Here is a 22,294-nt window from a genome sequence, read left to right on the forward strand (position 1 = left end):
CACCTCGGGGGGCTTTAACTTCACCAGAGCTGCAGGAACTGCGCTCGGGCTGCCTGGGGAAGGAGTCCCCAGCGCTGGGAAGGAGCTTGCAGAGGGTTTTGCTGCCCGCAGGGAACGGTGCCAAGTGGGGCAAAAGCAGCCGCAGGTCGGGGCACGCACAAGGAGCTGCGCAGACCTGGGCATATAAATAAACCCGTGCTCAAACTTCCCTTCCAAACCCCTTTCTGCCTGTCTTCACAACCTCCTTCCTCTGCAGGCAGCAAACCTTTGGCCCCTGGGAATCTGCGGTGAAATGCAAGCACCGACCTGTCCCAGCCGCGGCTGTCGGCAGGGCCGAGCAGGAGGCAGCGCCCAGCCCGAGCTGCGCATCCCTGCCCAGGGCAGCCGAGAGGAGAATCCCGCAGCGGGTGACGCGTCCTGGGCGCGCACCCAGCCCGGGCTGTAATTACCGTGCGCACTGCTGGGGCCAGGAGCAGCTCCGCTGGCAGCTATGCGGCAGAACAGGATGTCGGATTAAGGAGTCCCCGGCCAAAGCCGTGCCCGGGACAGCAGGGGACAGCAGGGAAGTGAGGGAGCTGGGTGGCACCCGCAGCTCCCGGGCACTGCCAGCTCACACCCAGCGCTGGCAGCGCTCTGGGACGGCTCTGAGGGGCTCAGCCGCACCGGGAGCCGCAGGAAAAGCTGCCCTGCAGGGCTGCAGGATGAATTCCACCCGCCCTGGCTGCAGGTGAGGGGCCAGGGCTCACCTGCCAGGACGGACCTGCCGAGAACAGCCTTATCTGCGGCGGGGAGCGGAGTTAATGTGTAACGCGGCCGTGTTTGGTTAGCCCAGCAAGGCAAAGAAGTCCTGGGATAGGCACGGCCGGGACGAGGAATTGGGCAGCACGGAACGACGGACGGCCTGGTAAAGCGACAAAAGAGATTAATAATCATTTCTGCTCCTGCTTGTCCTTTGCTCTCCGTGCTTTTCCTGCTGGATGGGCTGCGGGGGTCTGGGTGCCTGCAGGGCTCTGTTTGGAAGGGTGAAATGTGGTGGGGGATTCAGCAGGTTTGAAGGTGGTGGGAGGAAAATTGGGGAAGCCTGAGCTCAGGACAGCAAAGAGCTCAGGCAGCTGCTGGGGTGCTTCATTTACCTCTTGGGATAGGAGGAAATCCAGATCTGTCCCCGATGCCTTTCCCCTGAGCTGGGATCCATCCCCAGGGCTGCTCAGAGGTGCCTGCCAAGGGGGGTTTGTGTTGGGTTTGGGGCTGGCCAGGACAAAGCCCTTTCCCAGGCTGGAGGGGTCTGCCTGCCCTGCCCCAGGCAGCAAAACCGAGGTCTCCTAACCCGGGATGAAGAGCTTGGAGTGGTGCTGGCTGAAGGAAAGTAGCCTCTTCTCTAAAGCAATTAGCATTAATTGCTACCCGGCACCTCTTTGATGGCTCCGTGGGCTTTTAAAGGACAGTTACGGCAACGGCCACGAGAGCTGAGAGAGCTGGCCTTTGGATTTCGGTAAAAAACAGCTTCTTCCAAACGTGTCTTTAGTTGGGGAAGAGCTACACCACTGAAACCCAGCTATAAAACAGCTTTTTTTGAGTCCCGTGTCTTTTAAATCAAACCCTCAGTCGCGTTTTTAGATTATAGCTGTTCCTCACCTCAAAGAAGGAACTAAAATCTTTCTGAATCATTGAAGCTGGGGGTTTCAACAGTGATTTTTCCCCTTTCCTGAGCTGGATGAGTGTACTGGAGCCGTAATCACACCAGAGAACTCATGGGCAGGAAAAGGAACTTCTTGTTTCGGTGCAGATCCTCCAGAGCCCGGCGGGCTCGGGCTGAACTTTGCCTCCCCTGAGCTGGGGCTCGGTGGGTGCCAAAGCCTTGGCAGCTGCTTTAGGTCCCTGCAAATGCAGATTGAATGAGAGAAAATGACTTCTTTAATGGACTGGTGGTGGAGGGAGTGATCCTCATGGAGAAAACGCCTCCCTGCTGGCCCCAACCAGCTGCACACTCAAGTCCCAGCAAGGCTTTCACTTCTCCAGGAGGGTTTTGCTGTCAGGAATTTGGGAGGGAGGCAGCCTCGAGCAGCACAACAACCACGGTCAAGCCTCCTGCTACTCAGGAGCCGATGTAGATCTATAAATTTATATCTCTAGTTTTGATAGAAATCTAAATTTCACACTGTGGGTGTCCCAGTGCACAACAAAACTCTGCAAAGGCCCAAAGTCCCCAATCTCAGCTCTGCTTCCCGACAGCTCAAATCCCTGGCTCTGAAGAGATCTGAATTCAAAGAATCCAGGGAACTGCTGTTCCAAAGCCACCACTTACTGCAACGTCACTTAAGCAGTCAATAATGCAAAGCTGAGACTGAAATATTAAACTCCTCCTGCGTGGAAGGATTAGACCTGTCAGGGCGTGGGTGTTGAAATCTGATTTTTGCGGCGTATTCCAATTACAAAGGAATTCTTTCAGGGTCTAAGGCTCTGAACAAGCAGCCAGTTCTGCTCACTTATCGCTGGATCTAATTCCCTGATCCTGCTACAAGAAAAAAAAAAAAGCAGCAGTGTGTTCCTGCCTGCAGGTTACAGCACAAAGGGCTCCTCTGTCTCCCGAGGAGCAAATCCTCTCGCGTGGGTCCCTGTGGCTGGGAGGGGGTGCTGATGTTTGTTTTGCTGCTCCCTCTCGCCCCCACAGCCCAATTCCCTCCCCAGGAACGGGGTGGTGCATGTGGAGGACACTAATTGGTGGTGCCAGGAAATTTTGGAGGCTCGGTGCTTTGTGTGCATGACGCCTTCTGTGGGTGCTCAGCAGAGCTCTGGGCAGGGACACCTCTGTCCCCTCTGCCACCCTGCCCTGTCCCGGTGCTGGAACCCCAAATCCAGGGTGTTTGTCAGGCAGCTGCTGCCACACTGGGGTCCCACCAGTGCTGGGAGGTCTGGGCTGCATCAGGGGGGCACTGCTGGGGCATTGGGACTGCCTGAGCCCCCCTGGCACAGCCCCAGCCTGCCCTGCTGCCCACAAGCTCTGCCAGCCGTGTCCCCAAACACACCCAAAGGCCTGGGGACACCTCCCTGGGGACTCCTCCCTGGGGACTCCTCCCCAGGGTCCCCAAGGAAGGGTGGCAGAGGCAGCTCCTCGCCAGGAGGAAGCTCCTGACAGAGCGAGGATGTGAGTAAGCAGCAGCAGCATTTTGGGCCAGCACGCTCACAAGTTCAAGCTGCAGGGCTGGCACAGGGTGTGGCAGAGGAAAGAGGTCCCAGGAGTCAGGGCTGGGGTTGGTGCTGGGGTTTCTGAGCTGCTTTTTACAGCTTTTTCCTTATCCACCCCTCTGAGGTGAGCAGAGAGCCACCAACACCAGCTGGCTGTGCAGAGATTACCCCATTTCCAATTATTTTGAGGAAAACTTCAAGGATAATGTTTGAAAGCCCAGCTGTGCTTTTTCCTGGATGGAGCAGCCTAAGATGGAGCACAATTCCTCCATCCAGCAGCTTCCGAGCCTGCCTGTCCTCCCTCCCAGCGTGCTTGAGTCACCCCCGGGGGAATCACAATTTAATGCTTCTCCTTCCTCCTGCTCCAGCTGGGACATTCCCCCCGTGCCAGCCTCCGGGGCAGCCCGTGCTATGCCTAGGAAGGAGCTGGGGATGGCTGGCTGCAACTCTGGCAGCTGTGACAGCATGGCCAGCACGGCCTCCAACCACTCGCAGCGGGTGAGTAACCCCGGGGTGCCCAGCCCAGCGCCCCCTCGGAGCTGAGGAAGGGTTTGGGGCAGACCTCAGCTCAAATCCTCCCTCCCTCGGTGCTTTGGAGGCGGCTGGAAGCCCTGAGACAGCAGCAGGACCAAACGATTCCTGCCTCAGAGCACTCTCAGCCTTCCCATCCTGCCAGTGTGTGCTGCAGCCGGGAGCTGTGGCAGAGCAGGGGCTGCTCTGGGGCAGGACGGAGTCCCTGGAGAGGGGATCCTGTCCCTGGAGAGGGGATCCTGTCCCTGCAGAGGGGATCCTGTCCCTGCAGAGGGGATCCTGGTCCCTGAAGAGGGGATCCAGTCCCTGGAGATGGGATCCTGTCGCTGCAGAGGGGATCCTGTCCCTGCAGAAGGGATCCTGTCCCTGCAGAAGGGATCCTGTCCCTGCAGAGGGGCTCCTCTCCCTGCAGAGTGGATCCTGTCCCTGCAGAAGGGATCCTGTCCCTGCAGAGGGGATCCTGTCCCTGCAGAGTGGATCCTGTCCCTGCAGAGTGGATCCTGTCCCTGCAGAGGGGCTCCTCTCCCTGCAGAGGGGCTCCTCTACCTTCAGAGGGGCTCCTCTCCCTGGAGGGGTTCCTGTGCTCCCAGGGGTGCAGGGATCAGGGCAGTTGGCGGCTGGGTCACGCTGGCTCCGAGCACGGTGACTTCCCCCGGAGCAGAGCGCGAGCTGAGCTCCTCCTGCCCGGAGATGAGCTCCCAGTTAAGGCAGGGATGAGCCCGGACCACAGTGCAGAGGTGTCATTGCTCCCTATCTGTCCATTAAAGCTTGTTTGTGTCCCAACACCCATCCCAAGCCTGATGGGCTAATTACATCCTGCCTGACTTGGGGCCTAATTGATACGTGTGAGTCCTGGCAGCTTCCCCACTCGCTGTATTGCAAACCAGAACCAAACCCTCCGAGTTTAACAGGGATGGAAGAACAGGTTGTGATCCTGCAAGGGGACAGATTTCGATAAGGTCTCTGCAAAACAACTCCAGCTGGGCCGATTCCTGCCCCGTGCTGGGTGATCTGATGCACATTCCGTCCTCTCCCACGCTTCGTTTTGTCCGTGACACATTGCAGGGATCACCCTGGTGTCTGATATTGCAATAACACCTCTCCTGCTGCTCAAAATATAACTAAAATTGAACAACTCTCACTCAGGTATGAACAAGGAGGGTTCGTGACCTGCACAGAAACCTTCAGAATTGACGGTGTTTTCTGAGGTCCAGCACTGCTGAGCAGTGCAGGTGTCTGTACCTACAGAATTGTTACCCATCTGCTCACATTTCAATTTAAAAAATTAAAAGTTAGAGGCCAAGGTCCCAAGTTCAGAATAATCCACCTTCTGACCCACACAGTAGATAATATAAAAAAGGCTTTAAGTATATATATGTGTGTATATATATTTTTTTTCTTATTTTTAAAAGAGGTTATCTAGTTTTCCGGAGCTGTAAATACTCATTATTGAACTGCTACTGGCCAAACAGCTGTGACAGGCTCCCTAAACTACCTGGACACTAAATATAAATAAATAAAATATTAAAATAATAATATATGAAAATACATGTAATATTAATATATTCAAAGTCACATATATAAAGTTAAATAAAGTTATATATATATGAAGGTTATATAAAGTTTTATATATGTAGTATAAAAAACCTCTCTTATAGATTTATGAAATATATAGATGAAATATATATAGGATAAAGTAAAGCTTTCTTTCTTATATATATATATGAAATATGTATAGCATAAAGTAAACCTCTCATTCTTATATATTTATGAAATACATATATGAAATATATATTATAAAATAAAGCTCTTATATATATATATGAAAAATATATATGAAAAATATATGTATTATAAAGTAAAGCTCTCTTATATATTTATGAAATATATATATGAAAAATATATATATTATAAAGTAAAGCTCTCATATATTTATGCAATATATATATGAAATATATATATATTATAAAGTAAAGCTCTCTTTCTTACCTGCTCTGCCTTATCTTCATTTTTCCAGAGTGACAGCAGCTATGACTATTTATCCGTGGAAGAGAAGGAGTGCCTGCTGTTCCTGGAGGAAACCATCGGCTCCCTGGACACGGAGGGGGACAGCGGAGTGTCCCCTCCCGGCCCCGAGCGCGGGGACCCCTCCCGGCCCCGGGGTGAGCTGGAAGCCCCCGGCTGTGCCCGGGCAGTGCCCGGGGTTAACGGGGCACGGGGGGTTCCCAGGTGTGCAGCAAACCCCACAGAACCAGGGGCAGAGCACCTTGGAATTCTAAAATTCACTGACCACAGGTTGATTGCTTGCCAGTCACAACCTGTTTTCCTCACGGTGCCTGAACGTCAGTTAATATAAGATTAAAATAATATAAAAAATTATTTATTTCTTTCCCAAAATAGTTTCTTGCAGGCCTTATTCTCAAGCACAGATATGTCCTATGTAACCATGAATATTTTACAAAATTTTCTGATGCCACAGCCCAATGGCTTCAAAATTTTACAGTTTAATAACAATTAACATCTACATTTCATTAACAATTAATTTTAAATTTTACAACTTAATATCAATTATCATATCCATTTAATTACAATTTAACATCAATTAACATTTACAATTTAATATCACAGTAAATATGACGATATTTATTTGCAATGAATATCTTGCAGGTATCCTGCTTAGTGTCAGTGCTCCCACAGATTAATGAGGATTTGTCAGGCCCGAAGGATCCAAATTTCCCCAGAGTGGTGGGAGAGGAGCCGGGGGAGCCCTGTGCTGAGGAAGGGGCGAGGGGTGTGCAGTGTGTGACTTCCCCTCCCTCTCTTGGCAGATTTGGGGCGCAGGACTCCCCCTCCCAGCAGAGATCAGCAGCGCGGGGGGGACCGGAGCAGCGGTGGAAGCGTCTCTGCCTCCTGCATCCCGGGAAATCCCGGCAGCATCCCCGCAGCAAACGCAGCTTCGGGCAGCAGGGGAAGCGTCCACGCGGCGCCGGCAGGAAAAGCTGCACAGGAGGTGCCCAGGGAGGGCAGGCTGGGCTCAGGAAGCCACACCAAGTCCGTGATTATCCAACCCCCAGAGCCCTTCCAGGATGACCTGGAGTGGTCACGCAGCCGTCGCTCCGATGCTCAGGGGGTCAAGGAGAACAAGATTCGGACTTCGTGGGGCCACCCGGAGAAATCCACAGTGCAAGAGGCCCCTCAGGACCCCGATGCCAAGCGCGGGCCTCCAACTGCCCCCAAACCGCGGAAACTTCCCCCAAACATCATCCTGAAAACCAGCAGGAACAGCCCCGTGCCGCTGGGCTCGGAGCACAACCAGAAGGTAAAAGCAGCACCTCCACCCTCGGCCGCCTCTCACGCCGGCCCTGCCAGCGACACTGAAAAGGGGAATCCAGGGCACCTCGACCCCAAGGAGAAGGAGAAAGCCCATCGGGAGGCCCTGGAGAAGCTGGGACTGTCCCAGGACAGGCGGGAGCCCAGCGCCCACCTCCATCCCCACCCCAGGGAGACGCCGCTGCCCATCCCGGGGCAGCCTGGGGAGGGCCCCGTGCTGGGGGTCAGGCAGATGCCCTTCAAATCCAACACCCTGGAGCGCTCCGGGGTGGGGCTGGGCAGCTCCATGGGCAGCGCCAAGGAGCAGAACGCCAGGAGCAGCAGCAGCTCCCTGGGCAAGATGTCGTTCATCGAGCGCCTGGCGCCCGGCTTCCTGCGCGGCGGCCGCCCGCGCCCCGCCTCGCTCGGGGCTGGCAAGGACTTTGCGGGCCTCAAGGAGCAGGAGGAGCAGGACAAGAGCAGCAAGAGGAGGTCCCACCCTCTGCCCGGCTTCCCCAGGCCGCCGCGCTCCGCCGTGAGCGTGAAGATCTCCCCGAAGGGCGCGGCCGACGAGAACCGGCGCGAGGCGCTCAAGAAGTTGGGGCTGCTGAAGGAGTAGCTCGGGGGGCTGGTGGGAAAAGGGGATTTTCACCCCAAATCCAGCGGCCTGCACTGCCCGGGGCCTCGGGCATGAGCACCCGCGGCCGTCTCCTGTGCCAGCGCCTCGGGAGAGGCGTTGGGAGCGTCACACCAAACCAAGGAGCGCGGCGTGTACAGGATATTTTGTATATAGCAGATGTACATGGGCTATTTATACAAAGCATCTCTCAGCGGGGACCGGGTGTGCTCTCCTGCAAGGGCTTTAACGCATTTGGGGATTCATCAAAACAGGGAAGCCGTGGAATCAGGGGTTTGGCTCATTTTCAAAGGGGTTTCCTCATGGATAAAGCGTCTCTGGGAAGAACTGCTGGACTTTTGCTGCTCCTTTAGGACTTTTTGGGGTTTTTTTATTAATTTTATCACAGCCTCTGAGGCCTGAGCGCTCACCCACTACATGGAAGTGCCTCCCAGCCCAAAATGGGGCTGGTGCAGGGCTGGGACAGCTCCAGCTCATCCCTCCCGAGCTGTCCTGGCACCTCTCAGGCCCAGCTGCTGCTGCCAACACCTCGCTGCTCACCTTGGGGAACAGAGGTGTGTGTTAAATAAACCTGTGTGTGATCAGAAAGTGCCGTGTGTACGGATTTATGGCGCAGTCAGGTAAATCTGAACAGTGGGGTTTGAAACCGACAGTTCTGAGGCAAAGGATGACCCAGGTCAGGTGTGTCCCACCATAAAATGGAATTATTTTATCATCCCAGGCAAAATCCTCCATGGAGCAGCCTGGGGTAGTGGCAGGTGGCCCTGCCGGTGACAAGGGGAGCTTTGAGGTCCCTTTCCAACCCAAGCTGTTCCATGAATCTGCAATTCCCGGCTCTCCCTGCAAGCACAAAGAGGGAATGTGGAATTCCCGGGGCTCCCGTGTTTGTGGCGGGCTGGAACCAGCCCGATGTGCAGCCAGGCAGCTGCAGAGGTTCCACCCAGCCCCGAGCTCTCGGGCTGGGGACTTTCAAGTGCAAATGATTGACTTGAAAGGCAGCGAGAGCACCGTGTGGAGAGGGGGGAGATGCCAGGTTAAGAGCTGAGTGAAAGGGTCAGCCCAGCTCCTGCCTGGGGTAAAGCTGCGTTTTCATCCCCGTGCTCCTCTCCTCTGACCACTCTGTCTCAGCCAGGGCTGATTGCAGCTAATTAATGCTCTGACTGCCCAAGAAATCTCACCTTGTTTGTCTAATGAGAAAGGAGGAGAGCACTAAGGACTCTCTCAAAGCATTTTTTGCCCTGAAACAGAACCTAAACATTTCTTAAAACCAGATTGTTTTAGAAACAAAAGGTTTCTCTTCCAATCCTTGGTTTTAGTCAGAACCATTGTGTGCTGGAGTTTGGTTCAGATTTCCAAGGAGAAATCTCACTCCCAAAGATCCCTTATCAGGCTGTGACGTGGTGATGCTCACACGCAGGAGCTGGTATGAAATGGAAACAAAAGAGAATAAATTCAAACAACAGCCACAGAGCAGCAGGGCCGTTCCTCTGGGAATGACCTCCACATTTCTGTGCCTTTCCTGGAGCTGCCTGATGCTCTGGGCTGGATCAGCAGGGCCAAGCCCCATCCCACGAGCAGGCGCTGCTGTTTGATCCTGCGAGGGGAAGATGGAATTTTACCTGCTGGATCTGTTTGTAGCCCTTAGAAACGGAGCTGGTTATGCCCGAGGGCTGGGACCTTATGCAAGAGCAGGCCCATGACTGTGCCTGGTGCCACCCAGAGCCGTGCCCTGCTGCTGGCAGAGGGATCCTGCCCCTGCTCCTGCTCCTGCTCCTGCTCCTGCCCCTGTCCCTGCTCCTGCTCCTGCTCCTGCTCCTGCTCCTGCTCCTGTCCCTGCTCCTGCTCCTGCTCCTGCTCCTGCTCCTGCTCCTGCTCCTGACCCTGACCCTGATCCTGATCCTGATCCTGATCCTGATCCTGATCCTGATCCTGCTCCTGCTCCTGATCCTGATCCTGATCCTGAGCCTGATCCTGATCCTGATCCTGATCCTGATCCTGATCCTGCTCCTGCTCCTGCTCCTGCTCCTGCTCCTGTTCCTGCTCCTGCTCCTGCTCCTGCTCCTGCTGCTGATCCTGCTCCTGCTCCTGCTCCTGCTCCTGCTGCTGCTCCTGCTGCTGCTCCTGATCCTGAGCCTGATCCTGATCCTGATCCTGATCCTGATCCTGATCCTGATCCTGACCCTGACCCTGACCCTGATCCTGAGCCTGAGCCTGAGCCTGAGCCTGAGCCTGCTCCTGAGCCTGAGCCTGAGCCTGAGCCTCCTCCTGCTCCTGCTCCTTATCCTGATTCTCCTCCTGCTCCTGAACCTCAGCTCCTCCTGGAACTGAGCTGCTCCTTCTGCCTCCTCCTGCTGCAGAGTTTTCTCCCCCTCGTGTACAGGTTTGCATCAGGCTGGCCCAGCCCCTGGAATTAATTCAATTAATTGCTCAGCTGCAAACCAGCATTTCCCCGCTTGTCTCCCTGCATCAGAGCCTCGCATTCCTTGGATTCTTTGCTCACCTTTGGTGTGGGGCAGTTCTTTACTGGGATTCCCTCCCCTCCTCTCTGTGCAGAGCAGCTCCGGTGGTGCTGGGGAGGGATGGGAAGCCTGGCTGTGGGTTGTGTCAGCCTGTTTGGCATTCACAGGCTGTCCTGGAACGGTGCTGCTGCTGCAAGGTCAGGGATGGAGAGGACTGAGTGCAGCTCAGTGCTGCCAGCAGTTAATTAACATCAGTAAATTGTTTCATGCAATTACCTCCACGGGTCAGCCCCTCTCTCTACAGAAAGCCCGCATCAGTTTGGAAATGAAATTGCCTGTAAGGAACAAAGGCTCTTGCTTTGTTATCATCATGAAATCATGGAATGGTTTGGATTGGAAGGGCCCTTAGGTTTCACCCCCCATCCGCCATCCCAGCTTGCTCCAGGTCTGGGTGGGGACAAAGCAACACAAACAAAATCCACCCCAGGTCCAGCAGAGCCCAGCAGAGCTCCTGGCTTCTTGTCTGAAATCAAAATCAGACTTTATTCTCTGGCACGGGGTGGAATGAGATGAGCTCTAAGGTCCCTTCCAAGCCAGACCATTCTGTGATTCTGTGAATCTCATTCTGGGCATATTTAACTTGATTTGTGGCCGGAAGGCAAAATCCCAGCAGAGCCCAGACACAAAAGAGCCACAAAGAGAGATCAGAGCCTTGCAGGAGCAACGAGTCTCAGAAGAGTTGGTAAATGTACCCTCAGTGTCCTCATGCAGATTATCCAGACTGAGTTTATGTGTTAGCAATGGTAAAAACAACAAGGAAAACACCCAGCTTTGCATTTTGCTCCGAATATTCATCGAATTCCTAACAATCAGTCCCACCCTGGCCCAGACCTGTCATTTCCATGTCTACATGAGCCTGTCAAGACCTCCTGTCTCGACTAAAAACATCCCTGTGCACATCTTTCATTACACAGATCAGATTCAGGAGCAGTGGCTGGTGGGATCCTGGCAGTGGCACAGCAGAAATAATTTGTTTTAATGACAGCTCTTGTGCCTCCGGGGCGGCGTCAGGGGAGCCTTGGGGCTGAGAGGGGGTGAAGGAGGCTTGGATGGAGCTGAACCAAGCTGGGAAACACCAAACCTGAGCTCCAGGGTCGAGCTGGGCTCACTCCAGCTCTGTGGGAGAGGCTGGAGGTGTCTGAGGCTTTTTATCCACATCCCATCATGGTTTGGGCAATAAGCAGGAGCCGAGGCTCTGCCCAAGGAGAACCTCTCCAACCCCACCATGCTTCTCCCCATTATAATTTTTCCCTTTTTTGCCCCGGTTCTTTGTTCCTAATGGAATTGTAAACAAAAAAAAAAAGCCCAATATTTGTCACTGCAGCTCCCACCCGTGCCGTGCTTGTCCCCACAGAGCCAAAAACCCCCAAAGAGGAGCCCACCAGGGCCATCCCAGCCTTCTGCTGCTGTGTTCGAGCAATCAGGGCTCACTGGGTTGGGTTCTGCTTTCCTCCCTTTGCCAGGGACACAAATTCACCTGATAATATCTCAAATTAGACCCGATGCTTCTTGTTCCTGCTCTGAAATCCCGGCGGGTTCGGGATCCCCCTGGCAGGGCTGGGGTGAGGATCTGCCCTTCCCCGAGGTCTCGGCTCTTTCCTTCCTCCAAACACCCCTGGGTCTGGAAGTCCAGGAGGAGACAGAGAGGGGCAGTGTTGCTCCTTGCAGAGGGATTTATGTGCAGCAAAACCATCCCTGGTTCCGAGCAGGAGTTTGATCATTAACCCAGCACGTGGAGCAGCCAGGGGTTGTTATCATTTATTAATTACAGCTCTGAGAGCTGCACAGGGATGGAGCCCCTGCCTGTCCTGCTGCTGCTCCCAAGAAGATTCCCCGTCCAGCACACATTTGTCAGAGGAAGGAGGAGGAATTTCCTTTCCAAGCACAGCCCAGAAGAATAAATTCTAAAAAAATGAACTCTCCTTTGCAGCAGGGGAAGGTGCAAGGCAGTGGTGCTGCCCCGGGAGGGGCTCCTGAGATTCCAGGATTTTGTGACTAAAGTAACACCCAGCATTTCCAGGTTTGGAGCTGTCAGCACATCCAAACTCCTCTCAATTGTTTGGTTCATGCAGAAGAAAAATTGTGTTTGTGGCCAGGAACAAACTGCCCCGAGTTCCATCCTCAGCCCCTGTGACCTGAACCCACCTTCTTCACATTTCAGGGGCTGGGTTAGGACAAAAACTGAAGCAGAAATCATCTTTTTGACCCCAAAACAGGATCAAAACTCAGACACGAGCTCCAGCCTAACCACAGGTGTCTGAGGAACCTTTCACAAAGTTCTTGGTGTGAAGTTCTGCCTGGAAGTGGCTGGCAGCAACCACCACTGCATTAAATGCTACATGTTTTATATTAAAACTGTTTGTCTGTAGAGCAGGGGAATTCCTCTCAACTCTGCAATTTCTGCTGCTGCCTTCTTCACCCCTTTTTTTCCCCTTTCCATGATGTCATCACATCCCTAGACGGCTAAAAAAGACCATTTTTGGGTCTTTTTGATGACATCTCTCCTCTGAGCATTTTGACCGTCTCCACTTTGCTCAGCAATGCACATCAAGACCTCCGAAGATTTTTAGTGCACCCATTTTAAAAACTACACATCGATATATGAAAAAAAGAATTAAACTTCAAGAGGAAAGCAAAGAGCTGCAAGCTGCAAAAACAACTTTAATAAACAAAATCTGAGCTGGGGGTGGAGGAAGAGAAAATTTCCAGCACCAGAAGCATCAAAATCTAAGGTAGGTGAGCCTCAATTTGCCTTTAAAGTATTGTTTTTTGGAGAACTGTTGTGCTGTAGAGTGATTATAGGAGAGAGATGTCACCTAGAGTATGTAACAGTTCTGAAATTCCAAATAATTATTTCTATAAAAATAAAGGTAGTGACTTGTGATGATTTTTCTCCCCATTGTGCCTTTATATTTTGTCCTTTTAAAGCTATAAATTAAATTACTGTTCTTTTTGGCCAAGAACACCCCATAAAATGATATGGATGAGGTAAAATGCATCCCAGTTCTGGATGGCGCAGGATAATGGTTTAATCAGGGGTCAAAAATGGATGCTGTAAACATTTTCACAATGTAAGACTGAAATGAAGACAGGAAAACCCAGCCATACATGGTTTACTCCTGGGATTTCTCTACCTCCTTCTTATCTTTTTCTGCTTGATATTTAATGCCTATTTGTGGGTTAGCAATAAAAACAACTCCTTGCCTAAAAACTGACATTAAATGGGATTAAAATGGAGCTGAGGGTCCTGTCCTGCAGACCAGAAATGTGGAAAAGAGGGAGTGCACTGCTGGCTATCAGAAAAGATTAAATAAGCATAGAAATCACAATCTTACTGATTTTTTGATGGGAAAAAAAAAAAAAGCCATTCAGCTCTTTACAGGGTGTTTTTGTCAGCTCCTCATTGCTTCAAGTCCTCCAGCCTGGTGGGAATTGTGACTTGGAGTGAAAATCCCCATTTCTCACCTGCTCTGTCTCCAGTGAGGAACTGAGGCTCTGCTGAGCCCCAGGTGAGCAGGGCTGGGGGGCTCCAGCTGTGCCCACTGCCCCAAAACCAGGAAAAACCTGAGGAAAAATGTCCTGAGAGGGTCCCAGGTCAGCTGCAGCCCCCAGCCTGTGCCCACTGCCCCAAAACCAGGAAAATCCTGGGAGAAAATATCCTGAGAGTGTCCCAGGCCAGCTGCAGCCCCCAGCCTGTGCCCACTGCCCGAAAACCAGGAAAATCCTGGGGAAAAATGTCCTGAGAGGGTTCTGGGCCAGCTGCAGCCCCCAGCCTGTGCCCACTGCCCCAAAACCAGGAAAATCCTGGGGAAAAATGTCCTGAGAGGGTCCTGGGCCAGCTGCAGCCCCCAGCCTGTGCCCACTGCCCCAAAACCAGGAAAATCCTGGGGGAAAATGTCCTGAGAGTGTCCCAGGCCAGCTGCAGCCCCCAACCTGTGCCCACTGCCCCAAAACCAGGAAAATCCTGGGGAAAAATGTCCTGAGAGTGTCCCAGGCCAGCTGCAGCCCCCAGCCCACGCCCAGGGGGGAAGGGGACATTTCTGCAGCCCCTCCACGGCTCCCTCAGCCCGGGCAGGGCAGGAGTGGCAGGCAAGGACACAGGGGCCATGGAAGATTTCAGAATGTAACGGGAAGGCAGCTCGGGCTCTTCCTCCCCCTCATCCATAGAGATAAGCGAAAAAAGTCCCTCTGAAGTATCCCTAACTTCACTAAATTTCCATTCCCCTTTACTACTAAAACCCACCATCCCTTTGTAACGTAGCAAAACCCCTTCGAGTATTTAACCCCAAAATACGAGCTAATAAATCGCCATTTCAACCCTCCACCATATTAATATCAACGTTTGTCTATGGCCCGAGCAGCTGAGGTAAAGCTCAGCCACCGTGCTGTCCTTTAAAACCAAGTCACCAGCCTTCCATCTAAAAGCTGGTGCTTTTAGATAGAAAAAAATCTATCTAAAAAATCTATCTGAAAACATGCAGGGCGTGCAGGGGACTGGTTGTGCTGGTTTGGGCTGAGCTCATCTCCCCCTCTGCAGCGCTGGGGTTTGGGGCAGCCACGCCAGGACCCGGCTCAGCAGGAACCAGGCTCCTTTTGGCCTTTGGAGTTTCCTTGTTCACATTTCCTGAGGGCTTTGAAGAGCTTCCAGCTCGTGAGCAAGGGTGAAATGATTTGCACTCGCTGAGGTTTGGGCAGCACTGGGGGTGAGGGAAAGCTCAGACAAAGAGTTCCGGGTGAAACGCTGCAGAAACCCCAAATTTTTAACTCAAACAAGGAAATCATCCCTGTCTTAAACAGGAACACGCAGGCACTGCTTGGGGTCAGATCTGGAGAGGGGCAGCAGCAAGCTGTGTGAAGATAAAATGGCAGGGAATAAAAAAAAATTTAAAAATAAAAAATAAAAATAAAAATAAAAATAAAAATAAAAATAAAAATAAAAATAAAAATAAAAATAAAAATAAAAATAAAAATAAAAATAAAAATAAAAATAAAAATAAAAATAAAATAACAACAACAACAACAACAACAATAATAATAATAATAATAATAATAATGGTTGGGGAGTGACAGGAGATGTTTAAGGATGTTGGCGCCCCTGAGATCTGCAGCTCCTGCTGGTTTTTGAGATAAAAAAAAAAGACAAGGGAAGGAAAAGGGAGAAGGAAGAAGAGAGAAGGGAAAAGGGAGAAGAGAGAAGGGAAAAGGGAGAAGAGAGAAGGGAAAAGGGAAAAGAGAGAAGGGAAAAGAGAAGAGAGAAGGGAAAAGGGAAAAGAGAGAAGGGAAAAGAGAAGAGGGAAAAGGGAAGAAGAAGAAGGGAAAAGGGAAGGTTTGATGCCTCAGCAGGTCCCTCCCTCAATTTTGGCTGTCACTGCCCCCATTCCCAGCGATGCTTCACCAACCCCCCCCTCCCCACAGCCCAGAGCAGGAGTGGGAGATCTGCAGAGCACCCCTGGCACCTTTTATCCTTTTAAAATCCCTTTGTTTTTGGCCTAGGCCAGGTCAGAGCCCCAGCGGGGAGGCAGCGCCTGCCCCGAGCAGCCGCCGGAGCTCCCAGTGGCTGCCACAGCCTCTCTGTGATAACAGAAATCAGCAAAGCCCCGTCCCCACCGGAGATCTGAGAGGATTGAAGGGAACCCTGGGCAGGGCTGGCCATGGTGCTTCTCTTCCTCCTGGCAGCTCTGCTGCAAGGTGAGTGACACACAGCGAGTCCCCAGCTGGACTGGGAGCAGGTGAAGCTGGAACTGGGCACAGGGCCGTGCTCTCCTGGCTGAATCCTCGCCTGGACACCAAACTCCTCCACCTGCAGTGTGGGGACCAGGCTGCCCTCCTCCCCTGCCTGTTCCAAACCTGCAGAGAGCCAGCAAAGCGTGGGGAGAGCCGGGAGGAGAACCCCAGCTCTCCTGCAGCATCCACAGCCACGGGGATGCTGCCAGCTCAGGCAGAGTTTGTCAATGCCAAAAGGATTTTCCATTAATTTCTTCCCTTTACCTTGAACTCCAGGGCTGGGGGGGGCTGTAAGGGGCATTGAGGGTCTCCCCATCTGTGCCAGGGGCACTCAGGGAGGGGAAACACCACATCCAAAGGAGATTTTCCGAGCCAGGTGTCCCCTGGTGCCCCTCAGGACCCCAGCCCTGCCTCGAAGGAGCCGGGCTGGCTCCTGCTGTGTGTCTGGGAGTAACAAACCCTTGTTCCTGTCCCAGAGCCCGTCTCCTGCAGCCTGCACGGCTCCAGGTTCCTGGCAGGAGGGCTGGGGGGCTCCATCACCCACCAGTGCTTCTACTCCACCACCCCGGCCAACAAACACCAGCGGAAATATTGGTGCAAAATCGCCGCAAACGGGGTCTGCTACACCATCATCTCCTCCAGCAGCGCCCCCCAGGGCCAGTACACGGGCAGGGTGGCCCTGGGGGACGTCCCCCAGAATGGCACCTTCAGGGTGACAATGACAGGGCTGAGGAGCAGCGACTCGGGCACCTACAGGTGTGGCATTGGCACCTCCAACCAAGGGCTCTACGTCAGCCTCAACCTGACGGTTCTCCCAGGTAGGATTTGTTTTCCTGGCTCCTGGGAGGGGTTTGGGATCAGGTGCCTCTCAGCTTTTTCTATTAGCCAGAAATAAATTTCTATTTATGATTTTGGGGTGTAAAAGCAACAGGGTTTGGCCAAATCAGCTGTTCAGAAATGTAGAATGAAACCCTCTCCAGCCTGTTGGAAACAGGTTTGGAGATTCTGGGGAAAGGCACAGGGGAAACTCTGAGTGAACGGGCTTTGGAGAAGTGAAGGAAACAACTGATGGAGTTTCAGTGTGTGTGGATATTTTTGAGTTATTATCAGCTAAAAAGCTGAATATTTATTATCCTGGAGCAGAGCTCAGGAGCATGGCCTGAGATAACTCACAGAGCCAAAAGGATGGGGCAGGTTTTGGGGGGCTCTGTGTGCTGGCAGTCCCTGTCCTGCTCTCTCCCTGCAGACGCCCCGGTGTCAAGGCCAACCCAGCTCATCCGAGGGGAGCTCCACGGCTCTGTCACAGTCCTGTGCCCCTCTGGGGACACCCAGAGGGACCAGAAGAGGTTCTGGTGCAAAGTGGGCAGGAGCAGCTGCTCTCTCGTGGCCAGCTCTGACGGCTACGTGGGCAGGAGGCACCAAGGACGGGTGGTGATCACCCCCCAGGACAGTTCTGGAGCTTTCAAAGTCCTGATGAACGACCTGAAGAGGGAAGATTCGGGGCTGTATCTGTGTGGGACACAAGGACAGAGGGGCCAGGACAGCCCACAGGAGGTGGTCCTGCAGGTGGACACAGGTAGGACGGGGCACGGGGGGCTCAGTGCAGGGTGAGGGGCATGAAATGCTGATTCTGTGCCCTCCTTGCAGCCTCCGCCCTTCCCAGGAGACCCAAATTCCTCAGCGGCACCGTCGGGGGCTCGCTGTCCTTCCAGTGCCACCACGACCCGCGGGGCACCTACGAGAGGCAGTACCTGTGCAGGTGGCAGGGAGGGAGCTGCCAGGTGCTGCTGGAGCCCCGGGGCTTCGTGCTGGAGCCCTACCGGGGGCGGCTGCGGGTGTCGGGCAGGGACCCCGAGCGCGGGAGCTACACGGTGCTGCTGGGGCAGCTGAGGGAGGAGGACGAAGGCTGGTACTGGTGTGGGGCCACCCGCGGCCACGCCGAGCTCACGTCCCCCCTGAAGCTGCTCATCCACAAGGGTAGGTGGTGGCACGGGCCCCAAACTGTCCCACACCCTGAGAAACAGCAGCTTTTCCTTTTTCCTTTTTCCTTTTTCCTTTTTCCTTTTTTCTTTCCCCTTTTTCCTTTTTCCTTTTTTCTTTCCCCTTTTTCCTTTCCCCTTTTTCCTTTCCCCTTTCCTTTCCTTTCCTTTCCTTTCCTTTCCTTTCCTTTCCTTTCCTTTCCTTTCCTTTCCTTTCCTTTCCTTTCCTTTCCTTTCCTTTCCTTTCCTTTCCTTTCCTTTCCTTTCCTTTCCTTTCCTTTCCTTTCCTTTCCTTTCCTTTCCTTTCCTTTCCCTTCCCTTTCCCTTTCCCTTTCCCTTTCCCTTTCCCTTTCCCTTTCCCTTTCCCTTTATTTCACAGAAAGGGTGATAAAGCCCTGCAGTGTTCTGCCCAGGGAGGTGGTGGAATCACCACCCCTGGATATGTTTAAGGAAAGATTGAATGTGGCTCTCATGGTTTAGTTGAGGAGTTTGGGCTGGGTTGGACTCGATGATCTTGAAGGTCTTTTCCAACCTGATAATTCTGTGATTCTGTGATCAGCAGTGGAGGTGATGCTGGAGCTTTTCAGGGGTGAGGGAGCTGAGCTTGCTTTCAGCTTTTAAATAATTCAGGAAGAAATTTTTAGGATTTCTTTCCCAAGAGATTTCCTGGGTTTGGATGGCATCATTGGGTGCTGGTGATGCAAACCCCCAGGGTGTGACACCCTGGCAAGTGCAGCACAGGGAGGCGTTTGGCTCTGAGGAGAAGCTGAAGGTTTGAGAAACTGCAGAGCATAAACTGATCCACGGAACTGCTCCCCTGGAAAAGGCAGAGTGGGGCTGAGGCAGGAACGCTGGCCAGGAATTCAGGTTCTCATCAGAGCTTTCTGCAGCACTCCAAGGAGAGCAGAAATGCCTGAGCCCGGTTTTTCACATGAGTTGAGAGATGAAAAGTGCAAATCTTTGGCAAATCTGCAAACGCCTGTGCCAAAGGGTGGGAGTTAAAGCCTCAAAATCCTCTCCTCTGCAGGAACAACCACTCCCGTGAGAGCCACGGCGCCAGGTCCTGCTGCCAACAGCACAGCCAGGCATGGGGGCATGGCAGACGTGATGGGCACTGTCCCGAAGGACACCACCATGGGCACTGTCCCCAAGGACACTGCCATGGGCACTGTCCCCAAGCACACCACCACGGGCACTGTCACCCACAGCAGCAGCTCCCTGCTGCCCACTGCCACCTCTGCCACCTCTGCCACCTCCGCCACCTCCCCAGGTGAAACCTTTCAGGAGAGGTGAGTCCACAGCCACGTCCTTGGGGTTTTACCTGTCTGCCCCCTCTCCGCAGCCCTGTGGGAGCTGTGCCCAGCTGAGAGCACCTCCAGGGGACAGGAGAAGGGAGGGAAGGCAGCGAGGTCACCTCATGTCCGTGCACACTTTGGACTTGCCCCTGCCCCTGCTGGTGCTGGCTGCTGCTGTGGAGCAGATGCCAGAGTCAACAGCTCTGCTCCTGCTGCTTCCCTGGGCTCAGGGCCTTGGAAACGTGGCTGAGGCTTGAGCAACAGCCCTGCTGGACGTGTGGCTGCTCTCAGCTCCCCTTCCCCGAGCCCTGCAGCAGCCAGGAGCCCACTGGAACCCCACCCAGGGCAGTGCTGGGAGCTTGTTGTTCCACCAGGAGTGAGCTTTGGGCAGGGTTCGCCCAAGGGCTGGCACGGTTCTGGCCAGGAATTTCTCCCAGGTCTTTCTCCACACCCGTTGCTGTGTCTCACCCCAGAGCAAGCAGCTCCCCTGTGGATTTGCCTGCTGTGCCCCCTCGAGCAGCTCCCAGTCCCCCCCAGCCAGCCCTGCTGAGGGATCTGGGGCAGACGCAGCAGGAGCTGCAGGACAGCCAGAACCCAGCTGGGCAAAGCCCACAAATGCAGCTCCACACCGAGATGGGCACCTCGGGTTCACCTCCACCCCATCCTCCCCATCCACATCCTCCCCCAGCCACATCTCCCTGACATCCTGAGAGAAAGAGGGAAAACACCTTCCAAAGGTGTGAGGCTTGTGAGGACTCACCAAAAGGACGAATTGCTTGTGAATTTGTGTAGTGCAAACAGCTCATTTTCCCTTTGGAGGGGCTAATTCAGCTGGCAGCACAAACCCCACACAGCAGCTGTGGAAATCACTTCCTCATGAGCCAAGCTCCACATCAAACAACTGCAACTCTCCTTGACTCTGTTGACTTTTCTTTGACTCAGTCAGAGTTTACAACTCCTTGGTGCTCTTTAGTGTGAACACAACCACCTGCCCGAGCCACAGAGGTGACTGCAGACCTGATTTAATCCTGGCTCATCTCCCCAGCTCCTCGGGTGAGCCACGGCTGCTCCCAGTTGTGTTACCAGCTCTGCTTTTGCTGATTTGCATCACCGCCACCCTCCTCGCCCTGGCCAAAATCAAGCTTCGAAAGCAGACAGGTAAATTGGCCAGGCAACACCTTTTGGTTGTTTTGCAAGGGCTCTGCCTGTGCTTTTCCAAGGGCTGGAGTCTGACCCGTGGAATATTTCCATCTCCCAGACACGTGTCTGTTCTGCAGCCCCACAACGTGGCTGGACCTGCAAGCAAAGTCCTTGAGGAGTTGTTTGGTTTTGTTTTAAACGTGCTCAAAAGCAAAGCAGGTGAAGGAAGTGGAAACCCTGAAGCCCTGCTGAAAGCAAGGCTGGGTTTTTGTGTGCGGAGGATTTGTGGGTGATGGAAATCCTGGAGGGAGGGACTGGGTGGTGTGAGCAGCTCCACTCTGGGCAGCTTCTGAGGCCAATTCCAGCTCATTCCCTGCAAAGCTGCAAAGACAGGCCCAGAAAATCCCTCCTAATTATTGATTCTCAAAGATGAGTTCATTTATTTTAGTCCAGACCAGGTTATATCCATAGAAATAAATTTAGGGACAGAAAAACCTTCGGTGATGACAGCAGTGAGGGGAAATGCATTATTCACAAGAAGGAAACTGTGAAATCAGGCCTGATTTGGTGTCTGGAATGCTTAAAAAGGTGCTGGTGGGGTGTGTTTTGTTTTAAAGGAGAAGGAAGGAGCACCACGGGGAACCTGGAGCCAGCTTTGGGTCCTGGAAGGGAGGAAAGGCTGGAGGAGAACCCGAGCCCAGGAGAGGAGCAGGAGTTCAGGATGGGCCCTGGCAAATGTAGGTGGGTATTTGCTGAAACTGGCACTGCAGGTGTCACCTCCCTTGATGAAAGAGCAGAAACCGAATTTTAAGCAGGGAATTTGTGGCTTAGTAAGGAAAACACCTCCACAGGAGAGGCACCAGGTTTGCAGTCCAGGAATTACAATCCACAGTCCAAAAATCACATCCTGCTGCCAAACTCTTGCCTTTACTACTTACCAAGAAACATTAAGCGGTGGATTTCATAAGCCTTGGATTAAATCCTACATAAAGTTTATATATTTATTGTAGGGTCAATTATAATATTTGACTGCAAAGCAGTAAAGCTGTTATCGCTCTTCCTGCCTCTTTCAGCAAATTCTGATTTCTTATCACCTTTCTCAGCATTACACAGAAATAATTATTGTTCACTGTGTTGCAACCATGCCGTTCTTTTTTGTTCTGTTGTGCAGGACAATCCCTGGAATCCTTGGAAATATCAGGATGAGCAGCTTCTATGTAAGAGCCTCAGACTGTTGATGCTTTTTAGAGAAAAGCTCCTGTAAAAATCATCTGAGCAAATATTTTAAAGTGTGTCTGATCTGTAGGGATTTGTGTCAGTGGGAAGGACTCCACTGAAAAAAAATAGTGGAATAGTGGCTCAGAAATTTGGTGATTTCATGTTCTCACTCCAATGCTCTCAGAGCCAACAGGGGTCTTCTGGTCCTAAATATAATTGATAGAAAGAAAAGTTACACCTCCCCTAAAACCTTGAAAATAAACTGTCAACATTGTGTGAAAAACTCCTAAAGGGGAGAATGAAACCCAGAAATTATTTGTGCCTGGGATAATTCTCTTACCTGGGCAGGACGGTGACTCCAGAGTCCCCTCTGGCCTGGCTTTCTCCACCTTTCTGTTCTCAGAATTCCTTAAACCTCATTTAAAATACCGAGTTTGGCACAAACCAGGAACACCCATGAAATGACTTCTAGAAAAACCACAGAGGCACTGCCAGAGCACAGCTTCTCTTCTGTTTCTTTATTTTACAGTTACCCTACGGGGAAAAATTACTGCTCAAGGTGCCTGATGAAGACTTGAGCCAGAACCTTCTGTGAAAGCCCCTGGGTACCTGAGCTGGGAATTTCCTCTGGGGAAAGCCCCCAACACCTCCCATTGCTCCCCTCACAACCCAAATCCCCTTTCCTGAGAGCTGAACCCCCACACTGCCCAAACTGCTCCGTGTTTTGCAGAAAAGAGAATAAAACAAGGCACCTGA

General features: G+C 52.7%; 3 protein-coding genes across 3 annotated transcripts; all 3 read left to right on the top strand.

The window, feature by feature from the left end:
* The first annotated feature begins 265 nt into the window (after positions 1-265).
* On the top strand, positions 266-8,251 carry C23H1orf116 (chromosome 23 C1orf116 homolog). Its single transcript, XM_063418174.1, has 4 exons — positions 266-904; positions 3,555-3,684; positions 5,735-5,879; positions 6,546-8,251. Exons 2-4 carry the CDS (start codon positions 3,598-3,600, stop codon positions 7,643-7,645), a joined length of 1,332 nt encoding a protein of 443 aa, XP_063274244.1. The 5' UTR covers positions 266-904; positions 3,555-3,597; the 3' UTR covers positions 7,646-8,251.
* Positions 8,252-8,270: 19 nt separating this feature from the next.
* LOC134561565 (high affinity immunoglobulin alpha and immunoglobulin mu Fc receptor-like) lies at positions 8,271-16,801 on the top strand. The gene is made up of 2 exons (XM_063418697.1): positions 8,271-8,283; positions 16,383-16,801. The coding sequence occupies exons 1-2, from the start codon at positions 8,271-8,273 to the stop codon at positions 16,799-16,801; spliced, it is 432 nt and encodes a 143-aa protein (XP_063274767.1).
* A 290-nt stretch (positions 16,802-17,091) lies between these two features.
* Positions 17,092-22,294, top strand: LOC134561566 (polymeric immunoglobulin receptor-like). The gene is made up of 7 exons (XM_063418698.1): positions 17,092-17,482; positions 17,554-17,883; positions 18,913-19,174; positions 20,226-20,338; positions 20,938-21,061; positions 21,492-21,537; positions 22,068-22,294. The coding sequence occupies exons 1-7, from the start codon at positions 17,092-17,094 to the stop codon at positions 22,131-22,133; spliced, it is 1,332 nt and encodes a 443-aa protein (XP_063274768.1). The 3' UTR covers positions 22,134-22,294.

This window comes from Prinia subflava, chromosome 23, assembly GCF_021018805.1.
Source record: "Prinia subflava isolate CZ2003 ecotype Zambia chromosome 23, Cam_Psub_1.2, whole genome shotgun sequence".
In the NCBI taxonomy this organism is placed as follows: Eukaryota; Metazoa; Chordata; class Aves; order Passeriformes; family Cisticolidae; genus Prinia; species Prinia subflava.

What these genes read in the sequence shown, in the direction of transcription:
- LOC134561566 (XM_063418698.1), top strand. Translation starts at nt 17,092, where the DNA reads ATGGGGCAGGTTTTGGGGGGCTCTGTGTGCTGGCAGTCCCTGTCCTGC. An exon ending in GGTCCTGCAGGTGGACACAG is followed by an intron (nt 17,483 to 17,553) that starts GTAGGACGGGGC and finishes CCCTCCTTGCAG; the next exon opens with CCTCCGCCCTTCCCAGGAGA. An exon ending in GGTGAAACCTTTCAGGAGAG is followed by an intron (nt 19,175 to 20,225) that starts GTGAGTCCACAG and finishes TCATCTCCCCAG; the next exon opens with CTCCTCGGGTGAGCCACGGC.
- C23H1orf116 (XM_063418174.1), top strand. Translation starts at nt 3,598, where the DNA reads ATGCCTAGGAAGGAGCTGGGGATGGCTGGCTGCAACTCTGGCAGCTGT. An exon ending in CCTCCAACCACTCGCAGCGG is followed by an intron (nt 3,685 to 5,734) that starts GTGAGTAACCCC and finishes TCATTTTTCCAG; the next exon opens with AGTGACAGCAGCTATGACTA. An exon ending in GGACCCCTCCCGGCCCCGGG is followed by an intron (nt 5,880 to 6,545) that starts GTGAGCTGGAAG and finishes CTCTCTTGGCAG; the next exon opens with ATTTGGGGCGCAGGACTCCC.